This window comes from Mirounga angustirostris, unplaced genomic scaffold, assembly GCF_029215605.1.
Source record: "Mirounga angustirostris isolate CCGP_5_RB_7025 unplaced genomic scaffold, mMirAng1.0.hap1 SCAF_13, whole genome shotgun sequence".
Lineage (NCBI taxonomy): Eukaryota > Metazoa > Chordata > Mammalia > Carnivora > Phocidae > Mirounga > Mirounga angustirostris.
In genome coordinates, this window is record NW_026991721.1 from 62,215,170 (window position 1) to 62,233,793 (window position 18,624).

The window sequence follows — 18,624 nt, forward strand, 5'->3', positions numbered from 1 at the left end:
TAACATTTTGTAGTTTTCAACGTACAAGTCTTTTGCCTCCTTGGCTAAGTTTATTCCTAAGTATTTTATTCTTTTTGATGCTATGCTAAATGGGATTTTTAAAATTTCTTTTTTAGAGTGTTTGTTGTTAGTGTTTGGAAACATGACTGATTTTTAAGTGTTAATTTGTATCCTGCATCTTTGCCAAATTTTTTTATTAGTTCTAACAGGTTTTCTTTGCGGAATCTTTAGAGTTTTCTACATATAAGAAAGAACATGTTGGGGCGCCTGGGTGGCTCAGATGGTTAAGCGTCTGCTTTTGGCTCAGGTCGTGATCCCAGGGTCCTGGGATCGAGCCCTGCACTGGGCTCCCTGCTCCGCGGGAAGCCTGCTTCTCCCTCTCCCGCTCCCCCTGCTTGTGTTCCCTCTCTCGCTGTGTCTCTCTCTGTCAAATAAATAAATAAAATCTTAAAACAAAACAAACAAAAAAAGAAAGAGCATGTTATCTGCAAACAGGTAATTTTACTTCTTCCTTTCTTTTTTTTTTTTTTAAAGATTTTATTTACTTATTTGACAGAGAGAGACACAGCGAGAGAAGGAACACAAGCAGGGGGAGCGGGAGAGGGAGAAGCAGGCCTTCCGCCGAACAGGGAGCCCGATGCGTGGCTGGATCCCAGGACCCTGGAATCATGACCTGAGCCGAAGGCAGACGCTTAACGACTGAGCCACCCAGGCGCCCCTACTTCTTCCTTTCTAATTTGGATCCCCTTCCTTCCTCCTTTCCTCCCTCCCTCCTTCCTTCTTTTCTTTTCTTTTCTCTTTTCTTTTCCTTTCCTTTTCCTCTTTCTTTTCCTTTTCCTTTTGCTTCTTGCCTGCTTGCCTGCCTGCCTAATTGCTCTGGCTAGGACTTTCAGTATTGTGTTGAATACAAGTAGTGAGAGTGGGCATTCTTACCTTGTTCCTGATCCTAGAGGAACAACTCAGTTTTCCACTGTTGTGTACGATGCTAGCTGTGGGCTTTTCATATCATTTTGTACTTTTAAAAAAATATGTAAATGCCTTCATTTAGTATGTTTTTTTTTTTTTAAGATTTTATTTATTTATTTGAGAGAGAATGAGAGAGAGCACATGAGAGGGGGGAGGGTCAGAGGGAGAAGCAGACTCCCCGCCGAGCAGGGAGGCCGATGCGGAACTCGATCCCAGGACTCCAGAATCATGACCTGAGCCGAAGGCAGTTGCCCAACCAACTGAGCCACCCAGGAGCCCAAGGCATGTTCATTTTATTTTATTTTATTTTTTTTAAAGATTTTATTTATTTATTTGAGACAGAGAGAATGACAGAGACAGAGAGCACATGAGAGGGGGGAGGGTCAGAGGGAGAAGCAGGCTCCCCGCCGAGCAGGGAGCCCGATGCGGGACTCGATCCCAGGACCCTGGGATCATGACCTGAGCTGAAGACAGTCGCTCAACCAACTGAGCCACCCAGGCGCCCCATTTAGTATGTTTTTATCCTTGAGCATGATTAAACTAAAGAACAGTGCATTAAATTTTAGAGAAAGGAATGAGCCAAACAGACAATTTCTTAAAATTAAGTTATACAGTGGACATGGATCAAAAAGCCACTATTTATTTCCTGGGCAAATTTATGGAGAATTTGCCTGGTTTCTGATGCCATTGCAATCTGATTTTTACCCAAATTTCTTGCCTATCTTGAAGGTAACTAGTAAGCACTCAATTGCAAAACCAGTGGTCTTTTCTTTTCTTTTTTTTTTTTTTTAAGATTTTATTTATTCATTTGACAGAAAGAGACACAGTGAGAGAGGGAACACAAGCAGGGGGAGTGGGAGAGGGAGAAGCAGGCTTCCTGCTGAGCAGGGAGCCTGATGCGGGGCTCAATCCCAGGACCCTGGGATCATGACCTGAGCTGAAGGCAGTCGCTTAACCAACTGAGCCACCCAGGCGCCCATACAGTGGTCTTTTCTTAAACAACTCCTTTTTAATCTCTGTAGCATTTGACACTATTGATCAAACTTAACGGTTTCCTCACTCAATTTTCATATCTTTGTGGTTCTCCTACCACTTTGACTGTTCCTTCGGTCATCATAATTCCTCTTCCCCCCGTATGGCAGGGTTGTTTTGTAAATGTCTATCTCCCCTGAGGTTCTGTTTTTTGATCCCATCTCTTTTCTCGATTTATGTTTCCTGTCAGTGATCTCATTGACCACCATGGCTTCATTCGTCATCAGCATACAGTTGATTCACAGATCTGCCTCTCCTCTTAGGCTACAGTTGCACTTTGTTTGTCTTTGGACACCTCCATCTAAATATCTTACCAGACCTTCAGGTTGAAGATGTTCATAACTGAAAACTTTATCTTTCCTTCTCCCTTGTTTTTGTCTCCATCCTGTGACTATTCCCTAAACCTGGCTGGTGTGATGTTTCTGCCATACCTTTGCTCATGCCATTTCCTTTCCTGTCTTTTGTAATACTTTTCCTTGCATTCTTCATATACTTCAAGGTCTGCCTCAAATACCATCTTTCTGCAAAGTACTAATCTGGGCAACCGATGACCTGTTCTCCTTCTCTGCTCTAAAACCCTTCAGTTGGGGGTTTCTTATAGTCTATTTCTTAAAATTACGAAGCTCTTTGTGATTTGGTCTATGTTTGCTTTTCTAGCTATAAGTCTAGCCACTCCCCCTCAGGAACCCTATAATTCATCACATAATCCACACAGAATCACTTCTTGTTCTTCAGGGTAAGGCTACATGCTTTTGTGTACATGTCATTTCCCCAAAGTGTTTTTTAGGGGTGCAGGTGGATAGAGTTGATGGTGGTGGCCTATGAAACTAGTCCTGTAGAGATGTCTTCCATCACATAGATGTCCTCCATCTACTGAGTTCTGTAAGCATTTTAGCAGAGTGGAAAGAGACAGCATTTGAGCTTTGATTTAAACTCTAGTTTTGATATTTACCAGCCGTGTGAGCTTGGTATTCAGTTTTTCTGAACTTCTGTTTCCTGATATTTACAAGCCGTGTAAACTTGGTAAAAGTACACAGTTTTTCTCTATTTCCTGATCTGTAAAATAGGGGAAATATCTGGCCTTACAAGGCTAATATGAGGTTTAAGTGAGAAACTGCATATAAAATGCCAAGCATACATTAAAAGTCTTCATAAATGGTGTTAAAGGAAAAAAAAAAAGAAAAGAAAAAAGAAGCTGCTGTGGCAGCTACTGCTTTCCCTTTGTGGGATCAATTGTGTATGATTGGGGTGTGGGAAATGGTGCCAGACTGAGACAGGATGCTGAAGGCAGAGCACAAAGGATATCTTCGTATTCCGGGGGAACTGGTGTACCAACCACAAATTCTAGGGAGAGGTCAAGAGAAATTTCTCCCTGCCGTCAGCTGGTGACTTCTTCCTTACTGTACACATAACACTTTGTTTCTCTCTTTCCAAAATGAAATGCTTTGTTCATATGGTCCTGCCACCTACTCTGCCTTCTCCTGTACATCTTCCTTATTGTCCTAGAATATGGCTTTTAACATGGAGGTTGTAAGGGGCGCCTGCATGGCTCAGTCGGTTAAGTGTCTGACTCTTGATTTCGGTTCAGGTCCTGATCGGGTCCTGGGATTGAGATATAGCACAACTTCTTTATCCGTTCATCTATCAATGGACACTTACGTTGTTTTCATATCTTAGCTATGGTAAATAATGCTGCTAGGAACATGGGGGTGCAGATATTTTTTTTGAGTTAACATTTTTGTTACCTTTGGATATATTCCCAGAAGTGGAATTGCTGGATCATATGGCATTTTTTAAAACAAATTTTTGAGGATCCTCCATACAGTTTTCCATAGTGACTATAAACTCTTTGATATTTAATGATCCTTTAGGACTCTACTCTGTTGTCATGTCACTTTTTCTGCAAATCCCCCAATTCTTAAGATTGGATTAGTTCCTCAGTGTTCCCACGGAACCCTCTGCTTACCTCTTTTATAGTACTTACCACACTATATTGTAATTGTCTTGGCTTTCCTTGGAGACATGGGCTAGTATTATATTCAGTATCTTTGCATTATCCCTGACATAATAATTACTATCTAAATTTTATCTGTTGAATGAGTGAAAAACTATTGAATTATATATGGTATTATATTAGAATTTGTCTATTGCATTTCTGTTTTCCCTAATAAACTGAATATTCTATGAGCAGAGACCAAGTTCTTCATCTTTATATCCTTAATTTGTAGCATAGTACTTGGCTCATAATAGATGCTGAGGGAATATTGAATGCATGATTGAATGACCGTATGGCAGGGCTGTCTTTTTAGAATTTCAGTTAAAGTTTGTTTTTTGTTTTTTGTTTTTATTTTTTCAAAAGAAAATGTCTTCTTTGACTATATAGGTAAAGATGAGATATCTGCATGTGGCTCATACTGAGTAATTGATATTCTCCACTCCTCTGTACCAGGGTTGGTAGTTATATTTAGAAGAGAACGTGTACATGTGAAAAAATAACTATTCGACAAGCTAGTATTTTATGTGCCAAGTGAGTGATTTGGACAGATAGATGTTGCTTTAGTGTCGGGCTAAATATAACATCTTAGGGCTTTTGAAAGTGTGGTACACAAGCAAGTACTTAGAAAATGGTTATTAGTTAATTGGATTGGTGAAAATGGAAACTTGTATCTGTTTTACTTGGCTTATCCTGCTTATTTTGGAATATTTCCTCATTCGTTAGAATTTTTTCACTGAAATTTTAACTCAATTCTTTTTTAGGTCCAAGACAACTTTGACAAGATTGAATTCAATAGGATGTGTTGGACCCTCTGTGTCAAAAAAAACCTCACCAAGAGTCCCCTGCTAATTACAGAAGAAGATGCCTTTAAAGTATGGGTTATTTTCAACTTTTTATCTGAGGACAAGTATCCATTAATTATTGTGCCAGAAGAGGTAAGGTGTGGCTCTGGGAAGTTCTTACATGGTCATCATAGCATTTAATAGATCTAGCTTGGTAGTACTGTGTTAATTCAGTGTAGATAATAGGAGATCTGGGACTAGTGTTTTTGGATCAGAGGCAAAACAGCCTGAATCCAAAATAGCCCAAAACTCAGTGATTTGGGGTCATGTAATACCCCTGGAGATTTGCAGACAGGGTGGGACTTTTCATCTCTAAATTGCTATAATTATAGATGAATCTGTCCTCATATCCAGAGTCTTTATTCAGTACAAGTCACAACATAATTTTCTGTCTACTTACATATTGGCAAAACCAGTATGGCGTTTTAGGAAAGCAGGGCAAAATTGGCTGAGTGATGCTATATGGGAAACATAGAATCCACAGTGCTATTTCTCAAGACTGTTTCATGTGAGGAAATACTATCCTTGTTTCAAAGTCCAGAATGGTGACTTTTTATTGTACTTTACAAAGTAAATGAAAAAGGGCATTTGCTTATTCTGTTCTGACTTCTTTTCCCTGAGCTTCCAAAGGAAAAAAAAAGACAGGTGTAGGGTTTCTGTGCTTACTGCCTTAAAAAATTATATATGTAATACATGCTTATTATAGTAGTAAATATAGAAAAGACTAATTTGCAGAATTACAATCAGGTATAGTGCTCCTCTTAAAAGAAATCTGTCATTCCTTAACTTTTGACAAATTATTTCACCTCTTGAGTTTTAATTTCCTCACCTACAAAATAGGGCTCATCACAGTGTTAAAGGGTAGGAGGTTCTGCATTTAAAGGACTTAGTTTAGTACCTGGCATGTAAGATGTACTCAGTAAATAGTGTCAGCTCTTGTGACTACTGTTACCGCATTTTTGCACACTAGTCTGCTTATTTCCTTAGGACAGATTTCCAGCAGTGGAGTTCTGAGTCCTAAAAAACACACTTTCGAGGTATTTGATGAACAAGGCAGAATTGCCTGTCAGAAAGGCCATACCAATTTATATACCTGATTGAGGGGGCCTGTTATTACTTATCCTGCCAATACAGAGCCTCGTCTGTGATTTCTGTGATTCATATTCATGTTAGGAAAATCTCTTTAAAAGTTCAAACTGCAATATTTTATTTAAAGTCAGCAAGCATTTATTGACTGCCAACAATAAGCAAGGCGCCAAGAGGAATGCAGAGGGAAAGAGATTGCTTCCTGCCTTCAAGGAATTTGTAGTCTGCTCACGGAAAAAAAATAAGTCAAGTGTAATTCGAAGCAAAATAGAGTACCTGTTATAAGAGAGGTGCAAAGGCCATGCAAATACAGAGAAGGGAAAGATTTATTCCAGCTTGGGGGAAATAAGTAAGGAAGGCTTTGTAAGAGGCAATGTAATATAATGGGCAAAAGAAGGGTCTTAAACTTTTTCGTAAAGGGCCAGACAATAAATATTTGAGGCTTTGTGGCCCTCTTGGGCCATACTGTCTCTGTTGTAGCTACTACTTACATCTGCCGTTATGGCAAGAAAGCAGCCATAGACAGTATGTTGCTGTGCTTTAATAACATGGACTTTGAAATGTGAATTTGTGAATTTTATATAATATTCATGGATCGTGAAATATTCTTTTTTTTTTTTCCCCCCCTCCCAACCACTTAAAACTGCAGAAACTGTTCTTAGGTCATGGGTGTATACAGACATGCCATGAGCCAGATTTGGCTGAGGGGACTGGAGTGGATTCGTGGTCTGTCATTTGCTGTTCCCTGGTTAAGGGCAGGGTCTGCAGTCAGATTTCCTGGATTTGAATTCTAGCCCTATCACTGTTCACTAGCCGTGTGACTTTGGGCGATATACATCGTTTGTTTTTGCTGCAGTTTCTTCAACTATAAAATAGGGTTAACGCTAATATCTACCTCCTCCTGTTCTTGTGAAGACTGGACAAGGAGAATGCCTGACGCTTGGAAAGTGCTCATTAAATGTTTACTTTTATCTTTATGGGGAAATTAGCACTTGTGCTGGGCCTTAAAAGATGGAAGAATTTTGACTAATGGAGAAGAATTCTGGATGGAAGACACAGTGGGCAAGGTTATATGAGTCAGGAAAGCAAAGGGCATGTTTTGAGGTGAGTGAGGTATTCCGCTTGTCTGAATAGCTACTTAGGACACTTACTTAGAAACAGCTGGACGGACTGATCGAAGCCAAAAAGATATTTGGTAGCTCACAGAATTGTCGTGATGGCTGAGAAACCAGGTTTGAATGGTATCCGTCTGGAACTATACTTGTCACCCCAGTGAGGAACCACAAGGAAAATGCTGCTCCCACCAGAGGGGAGGGATTGTACTTGTGCTGTGGAACACCTCTGGCCGTGCACATAGTGTAGCCCGGGGCTCCAGTCTTCCTGCAGCTGTTCTTTCTGCCAGAGAGAGTTCTCTGTGCCCACTTTCCAGTTCAGTCAGGGGATAACACATCTAATTGGTATGGCCTATGTCAGGTACCATGAAGTAGCTGCAAAGGAGGCCTGTAAAGGATCCATTTGCATTTTTAGCTTCTATATTGGGAGGTAGGGAATTGTCTAGACATAAGAAGGGGATTAGATGCTAGGCAGTCAAAAAGAATGACACATGCCCTTTCTACCTGGAACATGATGGCTCTGAAGAGGAGTGGTAGTAGATGAGGCTAGAAAGAGTTGTTTTTTTTTTTTTTAGAGAGACAGTGAGAGGGAACACAAGCAGGGGGAGTGGGAGAGGGAGAAGCAGGCTTCCTGCCGAGCAGGGAGCCCGATGTGGGACTCGATCCCAGGACCCTGGGATCATGAACCGAGCCGAAGGCAGACGCCTAACGACTGAGCCACACAGGCGCCCTGAGGCTAGAAAGAGTTTTGACTTTATCCTGTAGGCAGTGGGGAACTATGAGCCACTGATGATTTTTAAGCAAGAGAGTGACAAGTAAATAGATGAAATATGAAGAGATGGGAGATGGGAAGTTGAGAGAAGATAAGTGGTATTTGAGGACTGAAGTATAGTAATTTCAGTGAGAATGGAAAAGAAGTTCAGATGGGAGAGATCCAGAGGTGACAGGACTAAGTTCATAATGCCTGACTATGGACAAGTTTCAGGCCTTCGGCTGATCAGGAGGTAATATAGCGTGGTTGTTTAAAGCATGATCTTTGATGGGGCACCTGGGTGTCTCAGTTGTTAAGCATCTGTCTTCGGCTCAGGTCTTGATCCCAGGGTCCTGGGATTGAGCCCCGTGTCGGGCTCCCCACTTAGCAGGGAGTCTGCTTCTCCCTCTCCCACTCCCTCGTTTGTGTTCCCTCTCTCGCTCTTTCTCTGTCAAATAAATAAATAAAATCTTAAAAAAAAAAAAAATAAAGCATGATCTTTGAAATCAGACTGCCTGGCTTAAATCCCGACTCTACCACTTTTTAACTATGTGATCTTCCTCATCTGTAAAGTGGGGATAACTATTTCATTTATTGGACTCTTGTGAGGACTAAAATAGTTGATGATGTGAAACATTTAATATAGTGTCTCGCCCCATAAGTGCTCACTGACAGTGTGTATATGTGTGTGTGTGTGTGTGTGCATGCATGTATGAATGAATGATTAGATGATGAATAAGATGCGGATATGGTGCCTGATGAAGGGCTGGGTATATTGGTATTTTAGGTGGAACATATTTGTGGAGCTGTCCTGTATTCAACTGGAAGTGCACATCTAGGGCTTGTGAGAGGCCGGGACTGGAGACAGAGGTGGGGAAGCCATGGAAGTAGATTAGATCAGGGAGGAAGAAACTGTTGTGGGAGAAGTGAGGGCTGAGGACAGAACTTTGGGGACTGTTCCTGTAGCAGGAAGAGGAAGTAGATTTGGTACAGGAAGCTGAATTGAATAGTCTATAAGGTAGGAAGAGAACTGGGAGAGTGTTGAGTCATGGGTGCCAAAGAAAGAAAAAGTTCTAAGAAGCAGGAAAGTAGTTACTGGCATTAGATGTTGCAGAAAAATTAGAGGGTGATTAAGTGAGAAGTTGCCCTTGGATTTACCAATTAGGTGGTCGTTGGTAATCAAGTAGAACACAGTTTAACTGTAGTGGTGGGAACAGTTTCTTAGTGCTTAGTAACAATAATGATGTAATAGTGCATGTATGTTAAAGGAGACATAAAGAATAAAATGTGCTATAGAGTCTTGCACACCAAAGTTGTCTAGCTTAATACAGAGAAATATAGAAGGGAATGGAATATTGATAGGTGTTGAAAAAGATGTACTGATGGCATTTTAAAAACCTAGCTGTTGCTTGGAAGAATTATGCTAATAAAACTTCCAGTATTGTCTTTTAAGACATTTTGTAGTTACTCTGTGTTCTAAATTTATTTGTGTTTTCTTTGGAACTGGAGGTGGGGTGGGTCTCTTAACTGTGAACTTGTGATGTTTGGGTTGTTTCCATCACTAAAATATTCCTGGTGGACTTGAAAGTGATCTTGTCCTGATTTCAGTATTAGAAATTAGTAAGTAGGGGTGCCTGGGTGGCTCAGTCGTTAGGCGTCTGCCTTTGGCTCAGGTCATGATCCCAGGGTCCTGGGATTGAGCCCCACATCGGGCTCCCTGCTCGGCGGGAAGCCTGCTTCTCTCTCTCCCACTTACCCTGCTTGTGTTCTCTCTCTTGCTGCGTCTCTCTGTCAAATAAATAAAATCTTAAAAAAAAAAAAGAAATTAGTAAGGAAACTTACCTTATTCCTCAAGGCAGCACTTGCGTGATGTGGAGGATTTGTCATTGGTTTTAAATCATTGTTGAGCCACAGGCTGTGAAGGGAGCCGGCCAGCACCAACTTCCTGACTGCTTTGCCTAAGAAACTCAAAAGATTTATGCCCCAGGTGGCCCGAAGAACTGGGACCCATGTGAGCCTTGTGGTGTGCCATGATCCCAACCTTTCCTGTACCCTAGGGCCCCACCAAGACTCCACAGTATGCCTACCTTCATCTTTGTGGGCTGATCGGAACGTCTTTGGTCCCCTGTTCTTTTCTTTTATTTATTTTTACCAGATGCTATCTAGTATTTATTTATATAAAATATAATTCTTTATTTGTCTAAATTAAATTTATATATTATTTTATTCATTTAGGGAAAAAAACAAGCTGTTAGAATGTTTAATTTTTTTTTTTTTTGGTCCTCTTTCTAAACAAATTAATCTCATTTGAGAAGGGAATAGCCTCTTTGACTTGTTTAGAATAGGCAGGCAGCATACCTTGTCATGTTCTTGTTTGGACCTACTCTGTTTTGACATCCCTAAATCCTTCAGCATTTCTTCTGCTTACATGTAGAATTTCTCTGTGGCCTGGAGTACTTGTGTGGGGAAAGAAGGAATCACTGGGACAGATTTATGTGGAATTGCTTTGTCCGGTTGCTGAATCAGCCTCCTGAGGTTTAAAATATACGGCTTTGAAAAAAAATAAATAAATAAAATAAAATATACAGCTTTGTATTTATTAAGCTCTTAGCACATCTTCTGTCCTTGGGCCAACCACTGTAAACTCAAGGTCACACTATTTTATGGAAAATACTAGAGTCATAATATTTCTTAAGGTGGCCATTGTTTGTTACATTTTGCTTCCTTCCTAAATACTTTAATAACATTAAAAAAACCCCCATATTTTGAAGTAGTTTTAAACTTAGAGATTTTAATAAAGTTTAATGTAAAGGCAGGTACATTTTAAAAATAAAATTTGAAATGTAATGTCTCAATTTGTCACGAGTGTATCTATGAATTTAATTTGTAATCTTACCAACAGTTTTTAGGCTTTATACATTTAAGGTGATTCTTATGTTTCTAATCATTCATCTACCATAGTGATTATTTGTATTTTAAGTCCAGAATGTTTTTAACTAAGATTTTATTCTCTAGCTTCAATTAATACTATAAAAGATACAAGAAACAGTGGGAGTTAAATGAATGATGTAAGTTGTATAAATGTTTGCTTTTTTTTTTTTTTTTTAAGATTTTATTTATTGAGAGAGAGAATGAGAGAGAGAGAGCATGAGCGGGGGAGGGTCAGAGGGAGAAGCAGACTCCCTGCCGAGCAGGGAGCCCGATGCGGGACTCGATCCCGGGACTCCAGGATCATGACCTGAGCCGAAGGCAGCTGCCCAACCAACTGAGCCACCCAGGCGCCCTATAAATGTTTGCTTTTGACTCAGTTTCCCATCACCTAGAAAATAGTGTCAAAATATTAAATATTTAAGTGAGTTAACACGCAGAAGTCAAGGTACAGTATGTTCCCGTTTAAGATGGTTCTATAATTTTTGTCAAATGATATTCCTGGAAATGTGTGTCAGTATAGTTTTTTCATTAGCATTCATTTTCCACAGAGCCAAGAACAAAACAGGATGTGTCTGTTGTGGGCTTATTTGGAGGAATGGCTTTGATGCAATTAAATATCAAACCTGAAATAGTTTTAAGAGACCCTTAGTGAAATAAAACCTGAATTGTTGTTAAGCCAATAAAGGCCCTTTTTAATGATGACAGGGAAAGAACTTTTAACAAAATAATTTTTGGAGCCAAAGGCCTCGAAAATCACATGCAGCCTGAAAGTTTATTCTTTGTTATTTTTGGTGAAACTTGCTTGGAAGGAGGAAGTAAGCTGCTTCCTGAAACTGAATGAGCTCTTAGAATTGATGCAGGCCACTTGAGACTAACACGGCAGCACGTGATTTATTATTTAGTATGATTGAATAGTTGAGAATGGGAATGTTTGTCTCTCCCTCGCCCAGTATAATGAATTAAGAGGCCCTTCAGTTATTTGCTAATGATAAGTGTATGATTGTGTTGAAAGTCAGCAGGAAATGAATCTAGGTAATTTGTCTGGGACAGTCCCTGGGAATGCTGAGCGGATGCTCGGTGCTGATGACAAACTCAGAAGGCTTTGGGAGTACACCTTCAGAAAGGTTCAGGATGAGCCTGGGAAGCTGCCTCTAGGGCTGAGTTTGGTGCTAAGAGGCTCTCTGGGTTACTAACATTATAAAAGACCATTCCAGATACCAGAGGAACTGAAGCTTGGAGTGGGAGGGACTTGGGTGTATTCACAGGGGTAGGTGAGGAAAAGCTGAGGCTGTTTCCTGACTAGTCGTATGAATGGTCATTCAGTCGCACCATTGTTTGTCTCGCTTGTGCACGTGACCATATGCATATACGTGTCTTCTGCTGGCCTTACTACTAAAACTTCTAGTTGTGCTTGCACTACCTTTATCCCGAGCTGTGATCAGATGGCATGGGCCCTTCTTTTTGCTGCATTAGGGAGACTGAACTTCTGTACATGTTAATGCCTCTAAGATATTTTACTTTGGGCATTTATTTATCTTAATGTCCTTTTTGACTTTCTTTTTCTCTCTTGTCTCTCTTTAATCTCTTCTTGTATTTAGTCTTTCTTCCTTTTCTTTTCTGCCCCATTCTTTCCTCTTCTCGACCATTTTCTTTCTTTCTCCCCCACTGACTATCCCTGTTACTTCTTCTTCTTTTTTAAAAGATTTTATTTTTAGGAAATCACTACACCCAACATGGGGCTTGAACTCAAAACCCCAAGATCAAGAGTTGCATGCTCCACCAACTGCGCCAGCGAGGCGCAATGAAATTGTTCTTCTTTTTTTTTTTTTTTTTTAAAGTAAGCTCTACCCAACGTGGGGCTTGAACTCATGACCTGAGATCAGGAGTCACATGCTCTACAGACTGAGCCAGCCAGCACTCTCCACCCCAATCCCTGCTACTTCTGTTTAAAAGCCAAGAAGATAATATCTGTTAAGCTTAACAGTACATGATCTGTCTCCAACAAGAGAAAGGAAAGTCCTAAGTGTGTTTTTCTCCAGCAAGTAAATATTTGTTGACTACCGACCATATGCTAGATTTAGGAGAGAAGATCATTTCCATACTAGAGGACTTTATAGTATTACATCAAATTAAATCCGTAGAACTCTTGACATTTTTGACTTTATGATATTTTGTGGATGTACATTTCTTTGCAAGCATATTTTTGCTATTGCTGGCATTCTTTCTCTGCTAAAATATGTTATTTCACAGACATCATTATAACCAAATTATTGGAAGTGCAAAGGAGAGAAAGAAAAATTAACTCACAGTCTTATCTGTAACAAATTAGACTTACTGTTTCTGTGTTTTCCTCTAGTATTTGTCAAAATATTTGTGTAATCTTTATGCAGTGGAAATTACAGGTAAATTTAATTTTGCATTCTTCTTTGTTATTTCATAAATGCTTTCTAAAATGTAATTTTAGGGCGCCTGGGTGGCTCAGTTGGTTAAGCGACTGCCTTCGGCTCAGGTCATGATCCCAGGGTCCTGGGATCGAGTCCCGCATCGGGCTCCCTGCTCTGCAGGGAGCCTGCTTCTCCCTCTCCCACTCCCCCTGCTTGTGTTCCCTCTCTCGCTGTGTCTCTCTCTGTCAAATAAATAAATAAAAATCTTTAAAAAAAAAAAAATGTAATTTTATTTTTATTTTTTTTAGAAAGGTATTTATTATTTTTTTAAGTTTTATTTTATTATGTTATGTTAATCACCATACATTACATCATTAGTTTTTGATGTAGTGTTCCATGATTCATTGTTTGTGTATAACACCCAGTGCTCCATTCAATATGTGCCCTCTTTAATACCCATCACCAGGCTAACCCATCCCCCCACGCCCCTCCTCTCTAGAACCCTCAGTTTGTTTCTCAGAGTCCATAGTCTTTCATGGTTCGTCTCCCCCTCCGATTTCCCCCCCTTCATTTTTCCCTTCTTACTATCTTCTTTTTTTAACATATAATGTATTATTTGTTTCAGAGGTACAGGTCTGTGATTCCATTAGTCTCACACAATTCACAGCGATCACCATAGCACATACCCTCCCCAGTGTCCATCACCCAGCCACCCCATCCCTCCCACCCCCACTACTCCAGCAACCCTCAGTTTGTTTCCTGAGATGAAGAATTCCTCATATCAGTGAGATCATGTGATACATATCTTTCTCTGATTGACTTATTTAGCTCAGCATAATACCCTCTAGTTCCATCCACGTCATTGCAAATGGCAAGATTTCATTTTTTTGATGGCTGCATAATATTCTATAAACTATTTTAGTGTCGAAGATGAGTTGACCATAGAGTTGAGGGTCCATTTCTGGGCCCTATATATACACACTTTGGTGTGTATATATAAATATATATATATTTGGTCTTTATCTTTGAGGTGATAGAGAGCCAGGACAGGATTTAAATTGGATACCAGTTCCTCTGGTATCTGGAATGGTGTATATATATTTATATATACACACCACATCTTTATCCATTCATCTGTTGTTGGACATCTTGGCTCTTTCCATAGTTTGGCTATTGTGGACATTGCTGCTATAAACATTGGGGTGCATGTACCCCTTTGGATCACTGCATTTCTTTGGGGTAAATACCCAGTAGTGCAATTGCTGGATCATAGGGTAGCTCTATTTTCAATTTTTTGAGGAACCTCCATACTGTTTTCCAGAGTGGCTGCACCAGCTTGCATTCCCACCAACAGTGTAGCAGGGTTCCCCTTTCTCCACATCCTCACCAACATCTGCCGTTTCCTGACTTGTTAATTTTAGCCATTCTGACTGGTGTGAGGTGTGAGGTGGTATCTCATTGAGGTTTTGATTTGGATTTCCCTGATGCCGAGCAATGTTGAGCGCTTTTTCATGTGTCTGTTGGCCATCTGGATGTCTTCTTTGGAAAAATGTCTGTTCATGTCTTCTGCCCATTTCTTGATTGGATTATTTGTTTTTTGGGTGTTGAGTTTTATAAGTTCTTTATAGATTTTGGATACCAGCCCTTTATCTGATATGTCATTTGCAAATATCTTCTCCCATTCTGTCTGTTGTCTTTTGGTTTTGTTGACTGTTTCCTTTGCTGTGCAAAAGCTTTTTATCTTGATGAAGTCCCAATAGTTCATTTTTGCCCTTGCTTCCCTTGCCTTTGGCGATGTTTCTAGGAAGTAGTTGCTGCGGCTGGGGTCGAAGAGGTTGCTGTCTGTGTTCTCCTCTAGGATTTTGATGGACTCCTGTCTCACATTGAGGTCTTTCAACCATTTTGAGTCTATTTTTGTGTGTGGTGTAAGGAAATGGTCCAGTTTCATTCTTCTGCATGTGGCTGTCCAATTTTCCCAGCACCATTTGTTGAAGAGACCGTCTTTTTTCCATTGGACATCCTTTCCTGCTTTGTCGAAGATGAGTTGACCATAGAGTTGAGGGTCCATTTCTGGGCTCTCTGTTCTGTTCCATTATCTATGTGTCTGTTTTTGTGCCAGTACCATACTGTCTTGATGATGACAGCTTTGTAATAGAGCTGGAAGTCCGGAATTGTGATGCCACCGGCTTTGCTTTTCTTTTTCAACATTCCTCTGACTATGCGGGGTCTTTTCTGGTTCCATACAAATTTTAGGATTATTTGTTCCATTTCTTTGAAAAAAGTGGATGGTATTTTGATAGGGATTGCATCGAATGTGTAGATTGCTCTAGGTAGCATTGACATCTTCACAATATTTGTTCTTCCAATCCATGAGCATGGAATGTTTTTCCATTTCTTTGTGTCTTCCTCAATTTCTTTCATGAGTATTTTATAGTTTTCGGAGTACAGATCCTTTGCCTCTTTGGTTAGATTTAGTCCTAGGTATCTTATGGTTTTGGGTGCAGTTGTAAATGGGATCAACTCCTTAATTTCTCTTTCTTCTGTCTTGGTGGTGGTGTATATAAATGCAACTGATTTCTGTGCATTGATTTTATGTCCTGCCACTTTACTGAATTCCTGTATGAGTTCTAGCAGTTTTGGGGTGGAGTCTTTTGGGTTTTCCACATAAAGTGTCATATCATCTGCAGAGAGTGAGAGTTTGACTTCTTCTTTGCTGATTCAGATGCCTTTTATTTCTTTCTGTTGTCTGATTGCTGTGGCTAGGACTTCTAGTACTATGTTGAATAGCAGTGGTGATAGTGGACATCCCTGCTGTGTTCCTGACCTTAGGGGGAAAGCTCTCATTTTTTCCCCATTGAGACTGATATTCGCTGTGGGTTTTTCATAGATGGCTTTTATGATATTGAGGTATGTACCCTCTATCCCTACATTCTGAAGAGTTTTAATCAAGAAAGGATGCTGTTCTTTGTCAAATGCTTTTACTGCATCTACTGAGAGGATCATATGGTTCTTGTTCTTTCTTTTATTAATGTATTGTATCACATTGATTGATTTGCGGATGTTGAACCAACCTTGCAGCCCAGGAATAAATCCCACTTGGTCGTGGTGAATAATCCTTTTAATGTACTGTTGGATCCTATTGGCTAGTATTTTGGTGAGAATTTTTGCATCCATGTTCATCAGGGATATTGGTCTGTAATTCTCCTTTTTTTTTTTTTTTTTTAAAGATTTTATTCATTTATTTGACAGAGAGAGAGAACAAGTAGGCAGAGAGGCAGGCAGAGGGAGAGGGAGAAGCAGGCTTCCCGCTGAGCGGGGAGCCTGATGCGGGGCTCGATCCCAGGACCCCGGGATCATGACCTGAGCCGAAGGCAGCGGCTTAACCGACTGAGCCACCCAGGCGCTCCTGTAATTCTCCTTTTTGATGGGGTCTTTGTCTGATATTGGGATCAAGGTAATGGTGGCCTCATAAAATGAGTTTGGAAGTTTTCCTTCCATTTCTATTTTTTGGAACAGTTTCAGAAGAGTAGGTATTAATTGTTCTTGAAATGTTTGGTAGAATTCCCCTGGGAAGCCATCTGGCCCCGGGCTCTTGTTTGTTGGGAGATTTTTGATGACTGCTTCAATTTCCTTAGTGGTTATGGGTCTGTTCATAAAATGTAATTTTATTATTTATTTATTTATTTATTTATTTATTTTTTAAAGATTTTATTTATTTATTTGAGACAGAGAGAATGAGAGACAGAGAGCATGAGAGGGAGGAGGGTCAGAGGGAGAAGCAGACTCCCTGCCAAACAGGGAGCCCGATGCGGGACTCGATCCTGGGACTCCAGGATCATGACCCGAGCCGAAGGCAGTCGCCCAACTGACTGAGCCACCCAGGCGCCCCATAAAATGTAATTTTAAATGTTTGTATAATACCCCACTCACTCAGTACAAAAGGAAGTAACGTTGATGGAGTACATACTGTGTCAGACACTATGCAAAATAATCAACTTGTCTCGTTTTATCCCCGTAGTAGTTCTATATGATAAGTGTTACTATGTCCATTTCATAGATGAAAAAATTGAGGCTTAGCTTAGTTTATTTCAGTTTGGTAAATGTTAATGGAGCTCTACCACATTCTAGGTATGGTGCTGATTTCTGGAGATTCAAAGATGGGTGGGACATGGTCCCTTGTATAAAGAATTCAGAAAATGGTAGGGAAGAAAATGAGTAAAGAGGTGATTTCAGTACTGTATGCTAAGTTCAGTGACAGAGAAGACCACCTGACCTGAATTAGGTTTGGTCAGAGCAGTTTTCCTAGAGCAGTGCTTCTCAGACTTTCATGTGCATGTGGAAGTACCTAGGGTTCTTACTGTAATGCAGATTTTGATTTTGGGGTCTTTGGTAGGGTCCAAGATTCTTCATTTCTAACAGGCTTCTAAGTGATGCCACTGCTGCTGGTTCCACACACCTCACCTGAAGTAGGAATAGCCTAGACAATACAGATTTTGAACGAATACCAGTTAGCCAGGTAGAGAAATGAGGAGAGGTATTCAAAACAGAGAGGACAGCGTGGGGAAAGGCACAGAAGCATAAAAAAGTGTGTTAAATTGGTATACTCTTTATAATCTGTGGCGGGTGTTGGCAAACTATGGCTCATTGCTGAATCTAGCCCATAGCCTATTTTTGTATAGCCCATGTGCTAAGAAGAGTTCTTACATTTTTTTAAAAGATTTTATTTATTTGACACAGAGAGACACAGCGAGAGAGGGAACACAAGCAGGGGGAGTGGGAGAGGGAGAGGGAGAAACAGGCTTCCCTTGGAGCAGGGAGCCCAACGAGGGGCTCGATCCTAGGAGTCTGGGATAATGACCTGAGCTAACGCTTAAGAACTGAGCCACCCAGCTGCCCTAGTTTTTACATTTTTAAAGCATAAAACAAACAAACAAACAAACAAAAACCCAATCCAAACAAAGAGTAACTTTAATAGAGATGCACAAAGCCTACAACATTTACTACCTAATCCTTTGCAGAATAAGCTTAAGACCTCTAATCTGGTATGGTGAAGTGTAAAATCTGCAGTGGGCATAAGTGGAAAACGTTGTTAGAGATAGATAGTAAGCTGGGGTGGGGCTGGGAGGGTGGTGCTCACCAAGGGCCACAGAAGAGCTTGGTCTTTATCTTTGAGGTGATAGAGAGCCAGGACAGGATTTAAAGAGGGAGGTGACAGGCTCAGCTTGTCTTTTAGAAAAATCTCTCTAGCAGAATATAGATGCAAGGGAGCAATGCTGGAGTCAAGGATACCAATTGGGAGGCCTGAACAAAGGAAGATGGAGTAGGAGGGGATGGATTTGAGAACTGCTGGGACAAAGTTTTTCATTCTCTTTTGACTGTAATCCATAGGAAGATAAGTGTTTTATTTCATGACCCAGCACACATAGACACACCCACAATGCCAAACTTATCACAAAACATTTGTTTTTATTGTAGGTGAACTCAAATATTTTCATTCCATTAAGGAAAATGGTGTTTACTACCT

The 18,624-nt window shown here is 40.3% G+C and overlaps 1 protein-coding gene across 4 annotated transcripts in view; it reads left to right on the forward strand.

The window, feature by feature from the left end:
- Window positions 1-18,624, forward strand: part of SWAP70 (switching B cell complex subunit SWAP70) — an 81,143-nt gene that overhangs the window by 37,262 nt on the left and 25,257 nt on the right. For 3 of the 4 annotated variants that reach the window (XM_045894162.3, XM_045894163.3, XM_045894164.3), the window contains one exon: window positions 4,756-4,929. The exons of the other annotated variant lie outside the window; for it this stretch is intronic. In XM_045894162.3, coding sequence (XP_045750118.2) covers window positions 4,756-4,929 — 174 coding nt within the window. The remainder of the gene's footprint in view (window positions 1-4,755; window positions 4,930-18,624) is intronic. 4 annotated transcript variants of the gene reach the window in all.